Source organism: Magnusiomyces paraingens (assembly GCF_902498895.1).
Source record: "Magnusiomyces paraingens strain CBS 517.90 genome assembly, contig: contig2, whole genome shotgun sequence".
Lineage (NCBI taxonomy): Eukaryota > Fungi > Ascomycota > Dipodascomycetes > Dipodascales > Dipodascaceae > Magnusiomyces > Magnusiomyces paraingens.
In genome coordinates this window covers 226,266-245,607 of record NW_022474068.1, presented here as the reverse complement: position 1 = coordinate 245,607, position 19,342 = coordinate 226,266, and the positions used below count along the sequence as shown (strand labels likewise).

Genomic DNA, 19,342 nt, shown 5'->3' with positions numbered 1-19,342 from the left:
TTCACCATCACAAAATCCTCTTAACCAGCCAAAACCCTCCAATATTAATCATCACCAATTTTAATAACCAACCACAATATATTTAACAACTACTACAACAACAACAACCAAAAAAAATGCTCAGACGGTCCTTCGCTAGATTATCCAGAAGTTCTGTTGCATCAGTAGCTCAATCTCGCATGCTGGTCGTGCCAACTAGAGCACTGCGACTACGCACAGATTTAGCTTCTTCTCTTATCTATAAACAACATCTCACATCAACCCCGTTCTCCATCGCAACAGCCCGCCGCAACTACTCTTCTGTCCCCACAGAGGCTGACGTTGACCAGATCTCCTCTGACGACTTCCACCATGTCGCCGATGAGGCCCTCGAGACAATTCTCACTACATACGAAGACCTCTCCGAATCCATCCCGGATCTTGACGTGGAGCTGGCCCAAGGTGTGCTTACCCTTTACCTGCCCACCGTTGGTTCCTATGTCATCAATAAACAGCCGCCCAACAAGCAGATCTGGTGGTCCAGCCCTATCTCCGGACCCAAGCGTTTTGATCTAGTTAAGGGTGTTTGGACTTCCCTGCGCGATGGTACAACCCTCAGAAACGATCTCGAAACAGAAACAAACGGAGTTACTGCTTCTAGGGATCTGCCTCATGTAGAATTTGAAATCTAAAATCCCCCCCCAAAAAAAACTCCATAGTCATGTCATGCAAAATTATTCATGAACACGTGATCTGAGTATATTATTTTGTTTATTTATTTGGAAACCTCCATAAACTCAAGATTATATATCACCACCACTCATGTATGTAAATAAACAATTCCATCTAATAGAAATAAATGAAATAAAAAAAAAACTCATTACTGACATGACTATTTCAGGTCTAGCATTTTTAAGGTATTTAGAATTAATTTAATTTAATAAAGCAATTCTAACTTTCAAAAGCTATCAATACAAGGTATTCGGTCTTTTGACAATACCCAGCGAGAGACGATCCAGTTTGGTACTCCTCTCACTTTGATTGTAGGCCAGAATGGCTCCGGAAAAACAGTATGTAATATTTTTGAATTGATTAAAAATTACTTTTCTAATTCTTTAGACAATTATTGAATGTCTCAAGTATATTACCACAGGTGATCTTCCTCCAAACAGTAAAGGAGGTGCATTTATTCATGATCCAAAGGTATGAAAATAAACCAATTTAACATTTATTTTCTCTAATATCATATCTTTATTACAGCTTGTAGGTGAAAGAGAAGTCCTGGCACAGGTTAAACTCGCTTTTACCAATGTCAATGGCGTCCAAATGATTGCCACTCGTTCAATGCAACTTACTGTCAAGAAAACTACCCGCACTTTTAAAACTCTTGAGGGACAATTGCTTGCCATTAATGACGAAAAGCGAGTATCAATGTCTACCCGATGCACTGATCTTGATGCCCAGATGCCTCTTTATATTGGTGTTTCTCGTGCCATTTTAGAAAACGTCATTTTTTGCCATCAGGAAGAGTCTCTATGGCCCCTATCTGAACCCTCTGTGCTAAAGAAAAAGTTTGACGAAATTTTCGAGTCTCAAAAATTTACAAAAGCTTTAGACAATATCAAATCACTCCGAAAAGAATATGCAGCCACAATCAAAATCGAGCAAAACTCTACCGAATTTTATAAACAAGACAAGGACCGTGCACGCGCTATTGAGGACCGCGCAGTTAAAATATCAGAGGACATTGACGGCCTCACCACACAGGTTAATAAAATAAAAAATGACCACGATACTATTCTTGAAGAGATCAAAAAGGTACTCGATTCTAGTGCTGACCTTCAAGACTCCCTTCAGGAGCTTTCCAAACTCAGAAGTGAAAACAACCTTTACCTAAAATCTATTGATCGTCTCAAAGCTTCCACTTCAACGGTTTTTGAAGGCACTGATGAAGAACTTCAAAAACAAGTTCTTGATTTTGACAAAAGACTAGACTCTCGTGCTAAGCGTGTGCAGACTGTCAAAGCCCAAATTGCAAAAGAAAAAACTACTATCGAAGGTATTAACAAACATTACCGCGAAACAAACCTTAAAGAGGGGCAACTGGAGGCTGCATCTAAACGATACCATGGGTTACTTAGTGCACGTACCAAAAAAGTATGCTCATCAGCTTCTGTCTTTGAATTACCAGAGGAATCACTAAATAAAACAACCGTATTCACTCATAGTGAGTTTGCAGATATCTTTGGCACTATGCATGATGTTAGAGAAAGACACAAGCTTCAACTTGAATCTGAAAAAACAAAAAATGCAGTAGCCGATAATGAATCATCTAAGCGCATTCAACAAGTCGTGTCCAAGAAACTCAAGCTTGAACATATTGCAACAGATCTTGCAAATGACATTCGCAAATGTACAGAAAAAATTGCAAACCTTAAACGAACAGTTGAATCCACAATAGTTGATGAGGCCACTATAGCTTATGAAAAGTCGCAACTTGTTGATCTTGAAAAACAGTTGGCAAAATCTGCAGACACTTTAGAACGTATCCAAACTGATAACAGCGTTCAACTTAAAGAAACCCGTTTGGCAGAGCTTTCAACAGACATTGACAAACTTAATGCTGATTTAAAACTTGTGAATGAAGAATCCGAAAATAGAGCAAAGATTTTATATCTTCAAGAGGACTTGGCTAAGCGTGAAGCTGCACTCAGAGCTCTCATTTCTGCTAAAAAGAGTGATTTTGCTACTGTCAACCTTGACATTGAAACATTAACTACGCAACAGACTGAATCAGGTCTTCGTGATGCCATTTCTGCAACCCAAAAAGTCTATGACGAAGCTGTTCATAAACATGATACTGCAAAGCGCGAACTTTCTCTTTGCGAATCACGTCTTGACATGAATAAGAAAAATATAGAGAAATTGAACAAAGAAAAGAAGGAACTTTTAGAGTCAATCTACGACCAAATCGATTTTGATTACAAGGATTATGACGAAAAAGTTTCTGAACTCGAGATTCAGGAGCGTACAGTAACATCTTCTATTGGTGAAAATAGCTTTTTGAAGAACCTCAATGAAAGAGCCGTAGAAGTGGCTGAAAAACAGAATCTTTGTCTCATGTGTTGCCGCAAGTTCCAAACTTCTCAAGAAAAGGATGGCTTTCTGTCCATCATGGAAAAAAAGGATGAACACATTAGCGATATCGAGGGGCTTAAAACCTCGTTGGAGCAAATAACAGAAGCACTGAAGATTGTTCGTGACTTATCCCCAAGTATTTCCCGTCTTAAGGCTTTAGAAAATGGCCTTATTCCTTATGATTTAAACGAACAACCTGCATTACAAACCTCCGTTAAGGAAGCTCGAGCCAACGATGACGCTACCAAATCTGCAGTGGAAGCTGCTAAAACAAGACTCGAACACGTTGAATCTTTACGTCGTGCTTCTTCCGACTTGGTTCGCAATGGCGCTGAGCTGACCAGTATCCGTGGAGAAATTGAGACTGTGCAGGCACAGCTTCGTATAGATACCGGAGAACTGGGTAGCAGCTCGCAGATTTTGGGACAAATTAGCGTCAAGAATGAAGAATCTAAACGGATAGATAAGGAATTACGTGCATTACTTGAAGAGCGAGATCAAGCACGCATTTTGGCAAATAAAATGGAGAGTGCTATTAATAAAAAGAAACTGCGCATTTCCGATCTCCAAAAACAGTTAGACGATCGTAATGTTGCCGAAGCAGAAATTAAAACTTTGGACAAAGAGCGTTTGGAGATGAATAGTCGTGTTGCCGAAAACAAACAAGAAATTGAAGTTATTGCATTACAAGTTAAGGAACAGGAAACTCTTGCGACCGATATTAAGCTTAAAGGAGCGCAGAGAGAGCAGGAAATTTCTGTCAAGTATGCTCGCATGCATGACGTTTTGCGGGACTTGGAAAACATATGCAAAGAAATTGATGCTTATGAAAAGAATGGTGGCGATGAGCCTCTCAAAACGTGCCGTGCACTTGTTGAGACCTTGCAAGAGCAACTCAATGATACCAATGCGGACTTAGATTCCCAGACTAAGGAGCTGACCAAAGCTGAAATGGAACTTGCAGATCTTAGCACACATGACCGGATGCTCAAGGATAACGTGGAGATTAGGCGGTTACAGCGGCGCGTTGATAAGGGAATTGTACGGATTCAAGAGCTCGAAGGCATGAACATTGAGGCACAGTCTGAAAAACTTAAACAGCGTGAGAATATACTCAATGAGGAAAAAACCAAACTATTTGCTGATGCTGAAGGTAAAATGGGTGAGATTAAACAGCTACATGAGCAGCTGGAGGTTGCGCAATTGGAATTGGATACAACATATAAGGATATTGGAGAAAAATACAGGCGATCGCTCATCAAGATGCACACTCTGTCAGTAGCCAGCGACGATTTGGCCAAGTATGCGAAAGCATTAGACAGTGCCATTATGAAGTATCATTCGATGAAGATGGAAGAAATTAACCGCATTATTGACGAGCTTTGGAAAAAAACGTACTCAGGAACAGATGTTGACACGATTTTGATTCGGTCGGAAAATGAGAGTGCGCGCGGAAATAATCGCACTTATAACTACCGTGTATGCATGATCAAACAAGATGTGGAATTAGATATGCGTGGCCGGTGCTCTGCAGGCCAAAAAGTGCTGGCGAGTATCATTATCCGCCTGGCTTTGGCTGAGTGCTTTGGTGTCAACTGTGGGTTAATTGCATTAGACGAGCCAACTACCAACTTGGATCAAGACAACATTGAGTCGCTGGCAAAGGCTCTAGGGTCCATTATTGCAACACGCAAGGCGCAGAAAAACTTTCAACTTATTGTTATTACACACGACGAAAAATTTTTGCTTCACATGAATGCAGCAGCCTACACAGACCATTTTTACAGAGTGAGCAGAAATGATCGCCAGAGGTCCACCATCGACTGGGTCCCGATTACCAGAATTTCCGAGTAATTTTTTTTAGTGTAACATAAATTTAATTGAAAAACAAACTAAACAAGGGCATCATCTACATATTTGCGAGCGCGCTGCTGGAACTCTGCCATGTCCAAAAACAAACTGTACTTTGCATCCAGAATTTTATAATCTACACTTCCAGAGTCTTCGGGCTCTACAATAGATCCTGGCTGTGTCATGCGCTCCATAATTTCCCAAAGCGACGAAGAGCCCTTTTGCGCACTATGGTGCTCAGCAGCTGCTTTTGCGCCTAGCATAGCGGCACCGTGGACAACAGCAGCATCGACATAGGCAGCAATGACCACTGGCATACGCGTGCACTTGGCTATGGTGCTCGTGAGCAAGGTATTACGGCATTGGCCGCCGCCAGAAAGGTAAATAGCCGAGACATTGTGGCCGCTGGCATTAAGAGTGTCCACAATGTGACGAGTCTGCTGAGCAATAAACTCGACGGCTCCGTAGTATGCCAGTGCCAAGTCGTCCACACCAGCATTCATAGACAAACCGACAACAGCGCCGCGCATCCGTGCATCTGCAATGGGCGAGCGGTTGCCGTGTAGATCACCGTAGAAAAGGTAATGCCGAGCATAGTGTGCAATAGTGGGCGAGCCTACACTTGCTGCCAGCCGCGCTAGGTGCGCGTTGAGCCAGCCAAATACATTTCCTTCGCCTTGGACAGGTTTCCCCGTTGAGGCTTCATCTTCTTCAGCCAAAGCCAATTCTTGAGCTCGCGCATAAGCAGGATGTGTGGTGACGATGTGAGAAAGTAAAGCGCCTGTGCAAGACTGGCCGCCCTCAGCAAGCCACTTTCCGGGGATAAGAACATCGCGGTAAGGCCCCCAAATTCCCGGAACAAATATGGGATCTTCAGACATGACGAGATGACAAGTGGAGGTTCCAGCCACTGCAGCCAAACGTGCAGAAAGTGGAAGTTTGGCAACAGAAGAGGGGCTAGAGGTTGTTGCCGCAACAGTTCCAATCCAGCCGGCATAAGCATCGATAACGCCACTGCCGACGGCGCATAAGATTGAGAGGCCAAGCTCTTGGGCTGCTCCAGGGGTTAACAGCCCGACAAAAGTGCCTGCAGACAGAATCTGACCATTTTCTCCATTGACGCCGCCAAGTCTACGAAAGTTGTCTTTTGCAAGTTCGCCAAGGCCAATGGACTCGAGAAACTCGCGGGACCAGCCCTTGATGGAGCCGTCAATGCCCACAGGGACGTAGCCTTGTTTGCATACGACTGAGCAGAAGGACCGTGCTTCAGAGCCCGTGGCTTTATGAGTAAGAAAATCAGAAAGATCATAAAACTTGCAGTGCTCGAAGGCGCCAGGAGGCATATTGTCTTTGAGCCAAAGAGCTTTGGGGATTTCCATTTCCACAGACATTTTGCCGCCCACATACTGCAAGAGCGGGTGGTCTGTAGAGTTAATTGCATCGGCCTGAATACCCGCACGATGGTCCATCCACAGTATGATGTCCTGGACTTCGTCTGCAGTGTGTAGCGAGTCATCGTCAAAATCAGGGCCCACATAGACTGGGCTATCGTCATCCTCGCGTAGCGCAACCAATGAACACGTAGCATCGAAGCCAATGCCAACAACCTGCGTACGCTCAAAAAGTCCAGATTCCGAGGAATTACTGATAGCCGAGTCTACAGTAGCCTTGACAGCACGACACACAGCACGCCAGATATTGGTGCTAGATTGGTTGTAGTGGTCTGCACGCGGGGCCCATTTGGCGATAGGTTGGCTTTCAATGGCAACAATTTTGCCAACAGAGTTGATGAGACACGCGCGCGCAGATCCTGTTCCAACATCGACGCCGATATAAAAAGGAGGCGATTGCTTTGGGGTTTGCATTATGGGAATAAAGTTGATGAATAAAGGTATTATTGATGGTGGAAGTGAAGATGTTATTGGCAAAAGTTTGCTTGTCGTATGTTTTTTATTTTTTTATTTTTTTTAGTTTTTGGTGGTGTTCTTTGTGCGGGGAGAACCATGGAGAAGGTGCAAGGGCTGATATGGTAGTGTGCACGCCGCACCTCACCAAAGGCAAGTCGAGAGGCAGCTGCAATCTTGAAGGGTAGGAAAGGTTAGGGAACCCCCATAATTGAGATGGGAAAAGCAAGTTTTAATGGAGGTTTCAGAGAGTTTTATTTCTGGAATGGAAGAATGGTAAGGTGGATGAAAGTTTGAGTATTGGAAGATTATTGAGATTGTAACCTTCGTGATATAAGTGGCAAAACAAACACTAAAACTAAGTATTGAAGTCTCAAATTTATATATATTTTAATCCTAAAGGCTTTTTTTAAATGAGAATCATTGAGATTTAATTTAAATTCACGTCATTTTGCCTTCGTTTTATAGTCAGATTTGACGGGCCCAAAAAGTTTTGCAGTATCTACCACTCAAGCCGCACCGATAGTGTTTGTGATCACGTGAATCTTTTTAACACGCTGACCAAAAGTTGCGGCGGTGCCTTTTTTTTTTGGTGTGTGTCCCCTTTTAAAAAAACCTTACCATCACCACCAACAGCAACATCAACAACATCTTGTAAAAACAACATCGCAAAGGAAACAATGGTCCTTTCAGTCTATATTGCACGTGCTAGTGACGGTAAGTGTAGTTTTTGAGGGTTCGTTTTAGAATGGTTTGTTAACTTAGATTTTTTTTTTTCAGGAAACCCTCTCTCAGGGAGCGTCGATAGCGACAACAACCGAGAAATTGAGGAGCAGAAGCAGAAGATCAAGCTACTGACACGTAAAATCACGCCGGAGTCGGAGCCGCGGGCCAGCATCGAGAGCGGCAAGTACTACATCCACTACCTAATTCAGAACAACATTGTATACTTTTGCATCACAGACCACTCGTACCCTGCTAAACTTGCTTTTTCGTTTTTAGACGAGCTAGCCAAGGAATTTTACACATCGTACGGCGTTGAAGCCCAAACGGTGGCCCGGCCTTTTGCATTCATCAAGTTTGACAATTTTATTGAGAAGACAAAGCGATTGTACCAAGACACTCGTGCAACTCAAAACCTGGACCGACTCAACGCTGAGCTCCAAGATGTGACGCGTGTCATGACGAAAAACATTGAGGATTTGCTTTACCGCGGTGACTCGCTTGACCGCATGCAGGATCTGTCGTCTAACTTGCGTGCTGAATCTAAGAAGTATGTGCGCCACGCTAAACGTATCAACATTGAGGCCTTGATTCGTCAGTATATCCCGGTAATTGGTCTCTCGCTCATGTTTTTGTTTCTAATTTGGTGGATGTTTCTCCGATGAAAGACTAAAAAATGGAGAAAATAAAAACCGTTGTTCACGGACCTTTACATTATACTGGATATTTATATATATTTATCGGGCATATTATTTGAAGCAACAAAGGATTTGAATCACTTGAAATATTTGGAGGCAGGGTCTTGTTAAAGTAGTAAAGAAAAATAAAATTATAAGTGTCAAATTTTGTTACAAGTCGATTTCCGAAAATCTATTGTAACAACGCGGCCCTTAAACTAGCAGATTTTCTGATCCTCGTAAAAAAAAAAAAAAAAAAATCAGCTCACATGTGTAGAAAAAAACTTTTCAGCTTCATTCTCAACATATTGATGAAGTATTATACCCCAAAATGCCTGAATCCGTGATTCCACAGGTCCGTAAGATTACTTCAGAAGAATCCGAAGACCCCTCTCGCTCTTCAAAACGGCCTAAGAAGCATCATGTCCCGCGCAGCACCGTTTTTGTGCCGACTCTTACACGTGCACACCCTCTGCGCATCCGACCCAGTGGTAATGCGTTGCTGTTAGCAGACAAGTCGCCAGACGGAAAGCCTCCAAGATCGCGCACAGATACCCTAGGCCCATACTTTGGACGTCTACCGGACGAACTGTTGATGACTATCTTGCAGGACGTAGAGCACTCACAAGATTTGCTCGCGCTTGGACACACATGCAAAGCCATGTTCGCATACTGCTGGAATGACGAGCTATGGAAGCACATGGTATACCGAGACCCCAAGAAACGTGCGCCAAAAAAATGGTATGGCACTTGGCGGCGGACCTTTTGGGAGATGACTGCTCCAAAAGAGAAAGAAGAGAATGATGAAGGTGAAGGTGAAGTTAAAGCAGAAAAATCAGACGAGGCTAGAGTGGATTGCCGTGACATTGTGTTTTCAGACTTGTTATACCGACCGTTCCAGTGTGCACAGATCGACTACAAAAAGATTCTGGAACGTGCGTTACAAGAAGACATTGAGGAAGAACAAGAGAACGGAACCGGAGAAAGCAAACTGATACCTATATTTAAAGAAGACGACATGTCACTGGCGAAATATAACCAGGAATGGTACAATAAACCATTTATGCTCAATTTGACAACGCCTATTGCTGACTGGACTGTGGACAACCTTGTGGAACGGTTTAGCGAGACAATCTTTAGACAAGAGTATATGGATTGGACACTTAAGGTTTACAACGAGTATATGCAAGACAACAGTGACGAATCACCGCTTTATTTGTTTGATTGCCGAAGTGAAGCAATGCGTGCACGTACGGTAAGGATCCGAGATCCTGAAACAGGCAAAAAGACCAGTGTGCAGGTAGGTGGTGAATTGTCCCGAGAGTACAGGATGCCAGCTTCTGTTTTCACAGACAAAAACAATGATGTTTTCACAGTATTTGGTCCTCAGGTAAGACCCAATCATCGATGGCTTATTGTGGGACCTGCGCGAAGCGGGTCTTCCTTTCATAAAGACCCCAACGCAACCTCTGCATGGAATGTGGTGCTTACAGGACATAAGTACTGGATCATGTTCCCTTCTTTTCGGTCAGGGAGTGACGGGGTAGGCCAGTCATTGGCTCCTCCACCAGGTGTAGGTACTGATGCCGCAGAAAGTGAAGTGACAGCACCTGTGTCAATCGCGGAATGGTTTCAAAGTGGATACTACGACCTTGCTCGCGCTACGCCAGGGTTTTGCCACGGAATTTGTGGGCCCGGACAGATGGTTCATGTGCCAGGTGGGTGGTGGCATTTGGTGGTGAATCTGGACGAGTGTATGGCGTTAACAGGGAATTTTGTTCCGGTGGTGCGGGTGCCAGACGTGATTGATTTCCTGCACAATAAGCATGATCAGATTAGTGGGTTTCGGTGGAGTGCAGTTGAGCGTGCATTGAAAACAGGGTATGGTGAAGAGTATGGTAGTTCTAATGGTAAAAAAGAGGGCGCAAAAAAAGAAATAGAGGTAGAGGATGAAGATGAAGATGAAGATGAAGATCAGGCAAGAAGTGGAAGTTCAATGGAGGAAGATGACGACGAATGTGGGTGTGATGATGGTGTGGATATGTCCAAGTACGTGTTTTACTTATTTGTACGACGGATTCTGCAATCTGGCAACTCTGAGTTTATTGGAGCACTGAGCAAGGCGTTTGTGCGGATGCCATTGTTGATGCTTTTGCGCGACCGCGATCATGCGCGTCAATTGGAGCAGGCTAAGCAAGGTGATGAGAGTGAGTCCCAACAACACATGGTATCGAAAAAGTGGCAGAAGCTTGTTGGTAACGGCAATGGCAACGGTCCGGAGAGTGGTGAACAAGATGAAGAACGAAAACAGTCTGGGGGATTTTCATTTGGGTTTGCAATTGAGGATGACGAGTTGGATGATGAGGCTGCATTGTTTGAGTGATACAATTTTGCATGTTATTTTATAAGAAAAAATAAATTTAAGTTACTTTGGTCTAGGTAGTTACTGAGAAGTGGTACAGTTAAGACTACAACGAGAAAGGGTTTTTGTTACAATCACATATGGATTTATAACTATGCGGGGGATAAAGTACAACACTTTTTGGAGAAGATTGTTATTGTTTTTATGATAATATGGAGGTTTTATTTATTTCATGTACAAATTGTTCTTTTAATAGAGTACAAGAAAAAAAAATTATAATGACAAAAATTAAACGTCTCCATTTTTCTAAAAGACAATTGAAAAAAAAAAAAAAAACTAGATATTAATAAAATTAGACTAAAAAAAAATCTAAACAGAAGAGATGGAAGTACAACAGAATAAACATTAAGGTTGGAGAGATTGCCATATGGTAAGTGGTGATAGTATTAAGTGATTCTGGTGGTGGCAAAACAAAACAAAACAAAAAAAACAAAGAAAGTTAGTTGTGTAGTCTGGAGATGGAAATACTGACAGTCTGCGTGGGGACCACCCAATTGACTTCTAAAGAAAGGAAACGCAATTTAGCAGTAGAGCAGTTGGGGGGGGGAGAAAAGAAATAAGAAGAATCGGACGCTTCTTTTACATTATTATGCAGCAGCCAAACTTCTTCTTTTCTTCAGCAGGCTTTTTGGCAGGAGCTGCCTGCTGGTTTGCCCGGGGTGCAGGAGCTGCAGCCTTTTTCTCGACAGCGGGAGCAGCAGCAGGTTCGGTAGCAGCAGCAGCAGCGACAGGAGCAGCGACAGGAGCAGCGGCAGGAGTAGCAGTTTCGGCAGCGGCAGCATTAGCTGCACCAGAGGTAGCTCTCAACACAACACCGGCAAAAGACTTGCCCTGAGTAAAAGCCACCTTCTTCTCAAGCTCCGAGGGAAGCCTGGAACCATCAGCACCGGCAAAAGTACCGGCACCCCAAGGAGAACCACCGTGAACCTCCTCAAGGTTTGCAAGCTCGCCAAAGGCATCCTTGTAGCCAAGAGGAACGTAAATCATGCCATGGTGGACAAAGGAAGAGATTGTGTTACGGGCCAGAGTCTCCTGGCCACCGCCCATTGTGCCTGTAGAAAGGAAAAGGCCGACGTATTTGCCGTGGAAAGCTCCGGATGCCCAAAGACCGCCGGATGCATCCCAAAAGGCCTTGAATTGGGCAGCATAAGTGCCGAAACGGGTGGAAAATCCAAACAGAATACCGTCGTACTCTGTCAGAGTGTTAAGGTCTGCGTAAGGAATGTCGGAAGGTTTAGGAGGAGCATGCATCTTCTCGAGAATCTCGCCGCTAAGAGTTTCAGGGATTTGGAAAATGTCAACTTGGGCACCGGCTGCCTCAACACCAGCAGCTTCCTCCTTGGCAAGCTGGAGGGTGTGGCCATAAGTTGAGTAGTAGACAATCTGTGTGGAAAGTAAATGTTAGACGACGAATTCAATTGAGAATTTTAAACGAGAAACGATGTGTGAATTTATAAGGGATGGATAGAGCGAGGGAGAAGAAATAAGTATTAAACGTGAAGAAAAAGAAAAAGACGATGGATTAAGACTTACAGCTATTTTAGTCATTGTATTAGAGTGGGTATATGATATTTAAAAAAGCTTGATGAATTGAGATTTAAAGTAGGACAAAAGCCTTGTAAGTAGAAAAGAAAAAAAAGGAGAGGATATAAGTTTTAGTTTTCCTTTTTTATGTGGGTATTGTATATAGAAAAGAAGGTTTATTTCTAAATCCAATTCGGGGTTTATTAAATTTTTACAAAATGGAAAAATAATTAAAAAAGAAGAAAAAGAGTTTTAAAAAAAAAAAAAAAAAAAAAAAGAAGAAGAAGAAGAAGAAAACAAGGTTTATATATATTTATTATATATATATATATAAAAGGGGGGAGGAGACCCAAAAAAAAAAAAAAAAAAAGTCGACACATTCCGCATTTCCATAATTATTATTAGAGGGACCTAAATGTGAATATATCATCTTAGAGCTCAAAAGACGCGATAATAAGAAATCCATCATTCTGACAAAGCAGTTGCTGGTTGAGCGAAGGTTCTTTCTTTTTTTTTTTTTTTTTTTTTTCTTTTCCACCACCGTTAGCTAATCCTTAATAATGGGGATGTTGGAGAATTAATTTTCCTATTTTGGATATTAGTGAGGCGAAGTTATGTAAGCTAAACCCGAAACAGGCATTTTTGTACGGCTGTTACCATGGGTTTTCTGTACGTTTGCATTGATACTTAGGATTTATAAATTTTATAAAGATGACAAATTTCAATCAAAGATCTTTGGACACAACAACATCATTACTTGGCTTATTAAAAATTAAAAATTAAAAATTATTATAACTACAAAAAAAAAAAAAAAAAAAAAAAATGGTGATTTCAAATCAATTACTGTTGATTAATAGAATTTTAAAAAATTTAAATTGAAGATTATAAGGAGGAAGAAAAAAAGGGAAATTATTTTGATTTAAATGTATTTTTTTTTTCCATTTTTTAATATAAAAATAAATGAAAAAGTCACGATAGCGGGTTTTACTAAGAGGAATCCTAAAGGCATCTGGGCTGCCTGTGAAAAAAACTTAACGGAATACCCGAATGTTTACGTTTTATATTACATTATAATAATGTAATAATATATATAGATTTGTAACATATTTTACTTAGAACTTCATCTTTTATTTTTTTTTTTCGTATTTCCTTCAATTATCTTTCTTGTTTATATTTTTTTTTTCTTTTAATATTTATTCTCCATCTGTCAAATTTATTGCTTTATGAATTATTTTTTTGTTTTTGTTTTTTTATTCATTCCCTTATTGTCACCAGATTTCTAATTTATCCACAAACTTGTTTGATCTTGATCTAAATCCTATCCTACACTTTAAGGATCCCTGCGACCACGTATCTACAGCAATTCCCTTCTTCTAAATCCTATCTTGGGCAACCTCACAAAAGATATCCTTTTTTTTTTCTTTTTCGAAGCCCTTACTCACCGGCTATAATTTTTTTCTTATTGGCCTTTGGGTCCCTCTAAGTCTAATTCTTTATTCTTCACCCTCTCATCACCTCTCAAAATTACATTATCAAAGACCGATATCACATCGTGTCCCCTCATCACTTTCATCACTGTGTATAGAGCATTAAACCAAGTCTCAACTTTCGACCACTCATTAACCCACCCTTCTCCATTCTCTATTCACTTTTACCGGGACCCGGCCTTTCCTTCTCACTCTTTAAAATAATGTGTATCTTGTGTAGCTCCCAATTAATAACCCAAGTAACTCCACTGGGAAATTTGATACTTTAACAGCCTCCGAATGTCATAAATGTCTGATATCAGCTTCCCTGTAAAATTGTCGCTGTGCGTCCACTTTTCTGCAACTCTTCGTTGATATTGCGCCTGTTGTTATTATTGACTCCAGAATTCTTTTAAGTTGACCATTACCAACAATCAGTCTTGGAGAAATTTCACCCCATTGGGACCACTGCCAGGAAAATATATCCACTTGACTTACAGTTTTGGAAGTGGCCATTTCCATAAAGGTATTAATATGCTTCGGCAATTAAACATTCTTTCCCCCCCCCCCCTTCTCCCTCTAATAACCCTGTACCTTAAGTACTTAAAGTCTGTCAATGCAAATTGACACTTCTTTAGATTAGCCCAAGGTTGATAGCACCTTGTATTATACATAACATACGTTCAACCGTCATCAGGTCTGTATTTTGTGGTCGAACATGCTTATTAAGCTCACTAAAGTCTGTCTGAAATCATTCTCAGACTTCCATTTTTTTTCTTTTACTCTCCTGAAACAATATGAACCATTGCAAAAAATCCCAATTTCGTTTACCCTCAGCCTTAAGAACATCGGTGCTATTGGTATCACTAAGCCATCTAGCAGCCTCGGTTCAAAGTTTACTTTTTTTTTTTTACCGTATCAATTTTTTCTGTTTTTCTTTAATAGCCTCTTCTCCAATAAGAAGTGATAACATTTCCATGTATTTCAAAGTTTCTGGGTCTCTTCCTGCCTCCAGAATGCTCCTCAATTGGTTTTTTTTTTCAACGGTAGCCTTAACACTATGAACTCATTAACTTTGCCACTTCTCTCAGTCACTTCCTCGTCCCCTTTTTATTTGTTTTAGCTGCTGTCATCCCCACATTCATATTATCCTACAATTTACCAATTCCATAATTGGAGCAGATAAACTCTTGATCTGTTAACTTGCTGATATATAGTCGCATTTGTCGATGGGCTAATTTCTTTGTGCATAGTGGAAAGTGGAAGATCAAAGACTATTTGTAGTGGGGTCGATATATATCGAGTAGAATTAGTTACAATTAGAACTTATTGATTAAAAGTACTGATCTATATGTATGATTACACCATTAAAATTTTTGGAAAAAAAATTGTAGTTCCAAATAAGAAATAGCTACAATTATTTTGTATTCATTAAATAAGCTTGAGTATAAAGATTCCTTTTGTGAGAAAACAAAAGTCGGGAGTAAGTTTTATGTTGGAACCCTAAATCAATTTACTTTAAAATAACTTAAATAACTTTAATAACTTTAACTTGAGTAAACTAAAGTTATCACGTGAATGAATGATATTGTCATGTTGATTGACCTCCATACGCGTCTCTTCAAGAAAAAAAACACGCGCACGGCGATCCCTTTGTCATCATCGTTATGTACCAAGACATTTCACATAAAAAAAAAAACTAACAAACTTGATGACTGGGTGTTTATTAACTTGCTGTCAGTTCAATTGGTAAAAATTTCAATTTTAAATCGTGTAGTAATATCTTATACGAATTTTTTTTTTAAGTTTTCTCCCCTTTTCAAGAATTACCAATCTGTTACTCATGTGTTATCCCAATATAAGTTTACTTTTTTTTTTTTAATATTGTGGTTGCAGTGGGTTGGAGTGTGTGTGGGGGAGGATAATAAGGTGCTAATCTTTACACGGTCATTGGCATGAAACTCGACAAAGATTAAAGTTCAATTGTAGCCGTTAAGTATAGATATAAATATCAAGATGTTTCCCTTTTTATCTGTTTTTTTCCTCTCTTTCTCTTCTATAAACCCTTATACAAACTCTCTCTTACAATCTCCATAAAAAAAACTGCTTTCTTACAAAAAAAAAGAAAAAAAAAATCAAAACATATACGCTTAACAATGGCTGGACCTAAAATTGCTATCGTCTACTACTCACTTTACGGCCACATTGCCACTGTCGCCCATGAAGTCAAAGCCGGCATTGAGGCTGCTGGTGGCACTGCTGACATTTTCCAAGTCCCTGAGACCCTTTCTGACGATGTTTTGGTCAAGATGCATGCTCCTCCCAAACCCAGCGACCCAGTAGCTGACCGTGAGACTCTCACTCACTACGATGCCTTTTTGTTTGGAATTCCCACCCGCTACGGCAACTTCCCTGCCCAGTGGAAGGCCTACTGGGATGCCACGGGCGGACTTTGGGCTAAAGGTGCTCTCCACGGTAAATACGCTGGCGTGTTTGTGTCCTCAGGAACCCCCGGTGGTGGTCAGGAAGTCACTGTTCTTAATTCCTTGTCTACATTGGCTCACCATGGCATCATTTTTGTGCCCTTGGGCTACAAAAACACTTTCCCTGAAGTGACGAGTCTTGACGAAGTCCATGGTGGCTCTCCTTGGGGTGCCGGTACTTTTGCAGGAGCCGATGGTTCACGCCAGCCCACTAAATTGGAGCTCAAAATTGCTTTTATTCAGGGCAAGTCTTTTTACGAAACTGTCTCACTCGTCAAGTTCCCAGATACTGTGTAATGTGTACTAAGTTTATAAATAATATAAATGTTGTTGATGAATAATTTTTTTTTTTTTTTTTTTTTTTTTTTTTTTTTTTGAAAATGCTCAATTGTATATTTAAGTTGATGACGATTTAATCTTTATCTTCATTTCCGAAAAATGCATTGTTACTATTGTTTTTTTAAAAAAAAAAACACAAGAATAAGCGAGGCAAATAGAGAAAAAAGAAAGTATAGATTGTTAGTTATCGTCCTTTAATTTCAAACTTATTCAAATGCTAATAATAGCAGTATTCATCAATATATTTCTTTGTCGTTTATATTGTTCCGCTAAATGATGCCCTTTTTGTTTAATTTTAAAAATGAATTCTCGATCAATTGTAGCAATGGTGGTGGTCAGAATTTTAAAGCCCATTAGCAACAGGTTAGTAATAGGCTTAATAAATGTATTATTAACAATGAGTTACTAACACACCAAGCTTTTTATCAACATATGATGAAGCAGTTGGCAATAATAACCTTTTGTCGTCAATTTATAATTGATTGAAAATAAAAAAAAAAAATAAAAATAAAAAAAGCACTCAATCATGATTATATCAAAATGTAAATAATCAATCATTAACAGATACACGCTGCTCTATAATGTGTCTTTCTTTTACATTTTGATAATGTCCATCAGGGTTCAAGATATGTTGTAATCATACCAAGTGTTTTGCACCATTACAGAAAATCAAAAAAAAAAAAAGTATTTAAGCCAACCGGTTTGCTCCTTTAAGACAATTTCTTTTTTTTTTTCAATCATCTTTTCTATACATATAATTCTATCAAATAATACTGATTCAAACCAAAACCAAACTCAATATCTTTATAATACCATTATCTCCATAATAATAATCTACAATGGCCCCTAAGATTGCTATCATCTACTACTCTCTCTACGGACACATCCGCACCCTCGCTCTTTCTGCCGGCCAAGGCATAAAGAACGCCGGCGGTAAGGCAGATCTCTTCCAGGTCGGAGAAACTCTTCCTCCCAAAATTCTCGAACTCGTTAAGGCCCCGCCCAAGTCAGAAGACCCTCTCGCTACCCCTGATACTCTCCTTGAGTACGACGCGTTTCTCTTTGGCGTCCCAACACGGTACGGCAACCAGCCCTCCCAATGGCGCAATTTCTGGGATTCCACCGGCGGTCTCTGGGCAAAAGCTTCTCTCAATGGCAAATATGCCGGACTTTTTGTCTCCACTGGAACTCCTGGTGGCGGTCAAGAAGTTACTGCTCTCAATTCCATCTCAACTCTCACCCACCATGGTCTCATTTATGTCCCTCTCGGCTATAAAAAGGCTGGTCAGTACTTGACAAACCTTGAAGAAGTTCATGGTGGATCCCCTTGGGGTGCTGGTACTTTTGCCGGTGCTGACGGATCCCGCACTCCTACCGATCTTGAGCGTAAGATTGCGGAACTTCAAGGCGAGTGGTTTTATGAAATTGTGTCCAAAGCTCATCGCGATTAAAAGTAGGATTAATGTTTTTAGTAATATATTTCTTCTTGTAATATATTTGTAACGGCGATACAGCCGTACATAGACTTTTAAAAAAAATGTTAGTTGTCAGGATGTTTTGAGGAAACGTGAACTAGTTCTTGATTTAAAATAAAACGGTGATTAAATTATATATATCTCTTAATACAGACATCAAAAGAATAAAATAACCTCATAAAAAAATGATAAATGTCTTATTATAAAATAAAAGCCAAGATAAAATAAGGTGCAGAGCTCACTGTAAAAGCAATAATATGATTTTTTTTAAAGGGGAAACCAATCGTCCACCATTTAATTAATTGCTCAATAATTTTCATAGTATCAGGCAAAGTTAAAACCAGCAGGTTTCAATGTAGTGTGCCAAATTGGTAAACCTTGAATAGGGAACACTGCTCTTGGACTCAGTTGGAAAAACAGGAACAGCAGATCAATGTGAAGCAATCCTTGCAGTAATGGTCTGTGTGAAACTATTAATAACAAAAGTAATATTTGTGCAGAACGAAGTAGATGATGGTGTTGATTGGGCAGAGACAGAAGAGGCCTCAAAATTATTTTCTTCAGTAAGGTGTAAAACTGTGATAACCCAAGCTTATAAAGAATAACCTGGGTTAACAACAGTATTTGCCAACTCTGGGACATTTTCAGAAACCATGGGAAAAAAACGACAAATGATAAATGACAAAAAAACATTATTTTCCACAGGTATTGTAACAGTAATGATAGATCAACTTTCTGTAGAAATATCAAGAAAAACAGACAGTAACATTACTCTTGCCCGAAATTATTAGAACCCCCATAGGTTTTGTATTACAAGATCCAGCAATCGTCACAGTATCTCCATTAACCATAGTGACATAAGTGGTATAAGAAGTATATTTGGTATTTTCTCAAAGTCACACTAAAAATATTGATAGTTGTATAAGACCCTGTAACAGTCGAAGCTGTGCTATTAATATAATTGTTATAATGTATACCTGTAGTCATTTCACTGAATTCGGTGACTGTAGAGGTTGCGTTAGTATTGACATTATTCCATGAGGTCTATTTGGTAACAGCAATATGAGTTAAAATAATGATTATATTTTAAGAGATTTGCCAAAAATAGTTTTTTTTTTTATTTCCGAATGATATTTGGGTCTGATATAATTCATATAGACTGTTGTTTCAATAATTGTGGTAGTTTCACAAAGTTGTGTGACGGTCAAAATCTTGCTATCAGTGAGAGTGATATAAGTAACTTAAATTGTAATTTTCATTATAAATTCATTAATGGAATTGCAGTCAATATTAATTAGTTAACTGGGCCTATAAAATCTGAAAATCTTGTACATGGATTTACGATTTTTCTTATTATTGGC

At 40.0% G+C, this 19,342-nt stretch overlaps 7 protein-coding genes across 7 annotated transcripts; 5 read left to right on the top strand and 2 right to left on the bottom strand.

Annotated features, from left to right (window-relative positions):
- Positions 1–116: 116 nt before the first annotated feature.
- SAPINGB_P001822 (uncharacterized protein) lies at positions 117–4,971 on the top strand (the record flags this gene model as incomplete). Its single annotated transcript, XM_031996542.1, has 4 exons — positions 117–653; positions 945–1,049; positions 1,099–1,182; positions 1,240–4,971. 4 exons carry the CDS (start codon positions 117–119, stop codon positions 4,969–4,971), a joined length of 4,458 nt encoding a protein of 1,485 aa, XP_031852433.1.
- Positions 4,972–5,009: 38 nt separating this feature from the next.
- Positions 5,010–6,833, bottom strand: SAPINGB_P001821 (uncharacterized protein; the record flags this gene model as incomplete). Its single annotated transcript, XM_031996541.1, has 1 exon — positions 5,010–6,833. One exon carries the CDS (start codon positions 6,831–6,833, stop codon positions 5,010–5,012), a length of 1,824 nt encoding a protein of 607 aa, XP_031852432.1.
- A 719-nt stretch (positions 6,834–7,552) lies between these two features.
- On the top strand, positions 7,553–8,260 carry SAPINGB_P001820 (uncharacterized protein; the record flags this gene model as incomplete). Its single annotated transcript, XM_031996540.1, has 2 exons — positions 7,553–7,589; positions 7,653–8,260. The coding sequence occupies 2 exons, from the start codon at positions 7,553–7,555 to the stop codon at positions 8,258–8,260; spliced, it is 645 nt and encodes a 214-aa protein (XP_031852431.1).
- Positions 8,261–8,603: 343 nt separating this feature from the next.
- SAPINGB_P001819 (uncharacterized protein) lies at positions 8,604–10,655 on the top strand (the record flags this gene model as incomplete). The annotated part of the gene is made up of 1 exon (XM_031996539.1): positions 8,604–10,655. The coding sequence occupies one exon, from the start codon at positions 8,604–8,606 to the stop codon at positions 10,653–10,655; it is 2,052 nt and encodes a 683-aa protein (XP_031852430.1).
- A 618-nt stretch (positions 10,656–11,273) lies between these two features.
- On the bottom strand, positions 11,274–12,242 carry SAPINGB_P001818 (uncharacterized protein; the record flags this gene model as incomplete). Its single annotated transcript, XM_031996538.1, has 2 exons — positions 11,274–12,077; positions 12,228–12,242. 2 exons carry the CDS (start codon positions 12,240–12,242, stop codon positions 11,274–11,276), a joined length of 819 nt encoding a protein of 272 aa, XP_031852429.1.
- Positions 12,243–15,840: 3,598 nt separating this feature from the next.
- SAPINGB_P001817 (uncharacterized protein) lies at positions 15,841–16,464 on the top strand (the record flags this gene model as incomplete). The annotated part of the gene is made up of 1 exon (XM_031996537.1): positions 15,841–16,464. The coding sequence occupies one exon, from the start codon at positions 15,841–15,843 to the stop codon at positions 16,462–16,464; it is 624 nt and encodes a 207-aa protein (XP_031852428.1).
- An 881-nt stretch (positions 16,465–17,345) lies between these two features.
- Positions 17,346–17,957, top strand: SAPINGB_P001816 (uncharacterized protein; the record flags this gene model as incomplete). The annotated part of the gene is made up of 1 exon (XM_031996536.1): positions 17,346–17,957. One exon carries the CDS (start codon positions 17,346–17,348, stop codon positions 17,955–17,957), a length of 612 nt encoding a protein of 203 aa, XP_031852427.1.
- Positions 17,958–19,342: the final 1,385 nt, after the last annotated feature.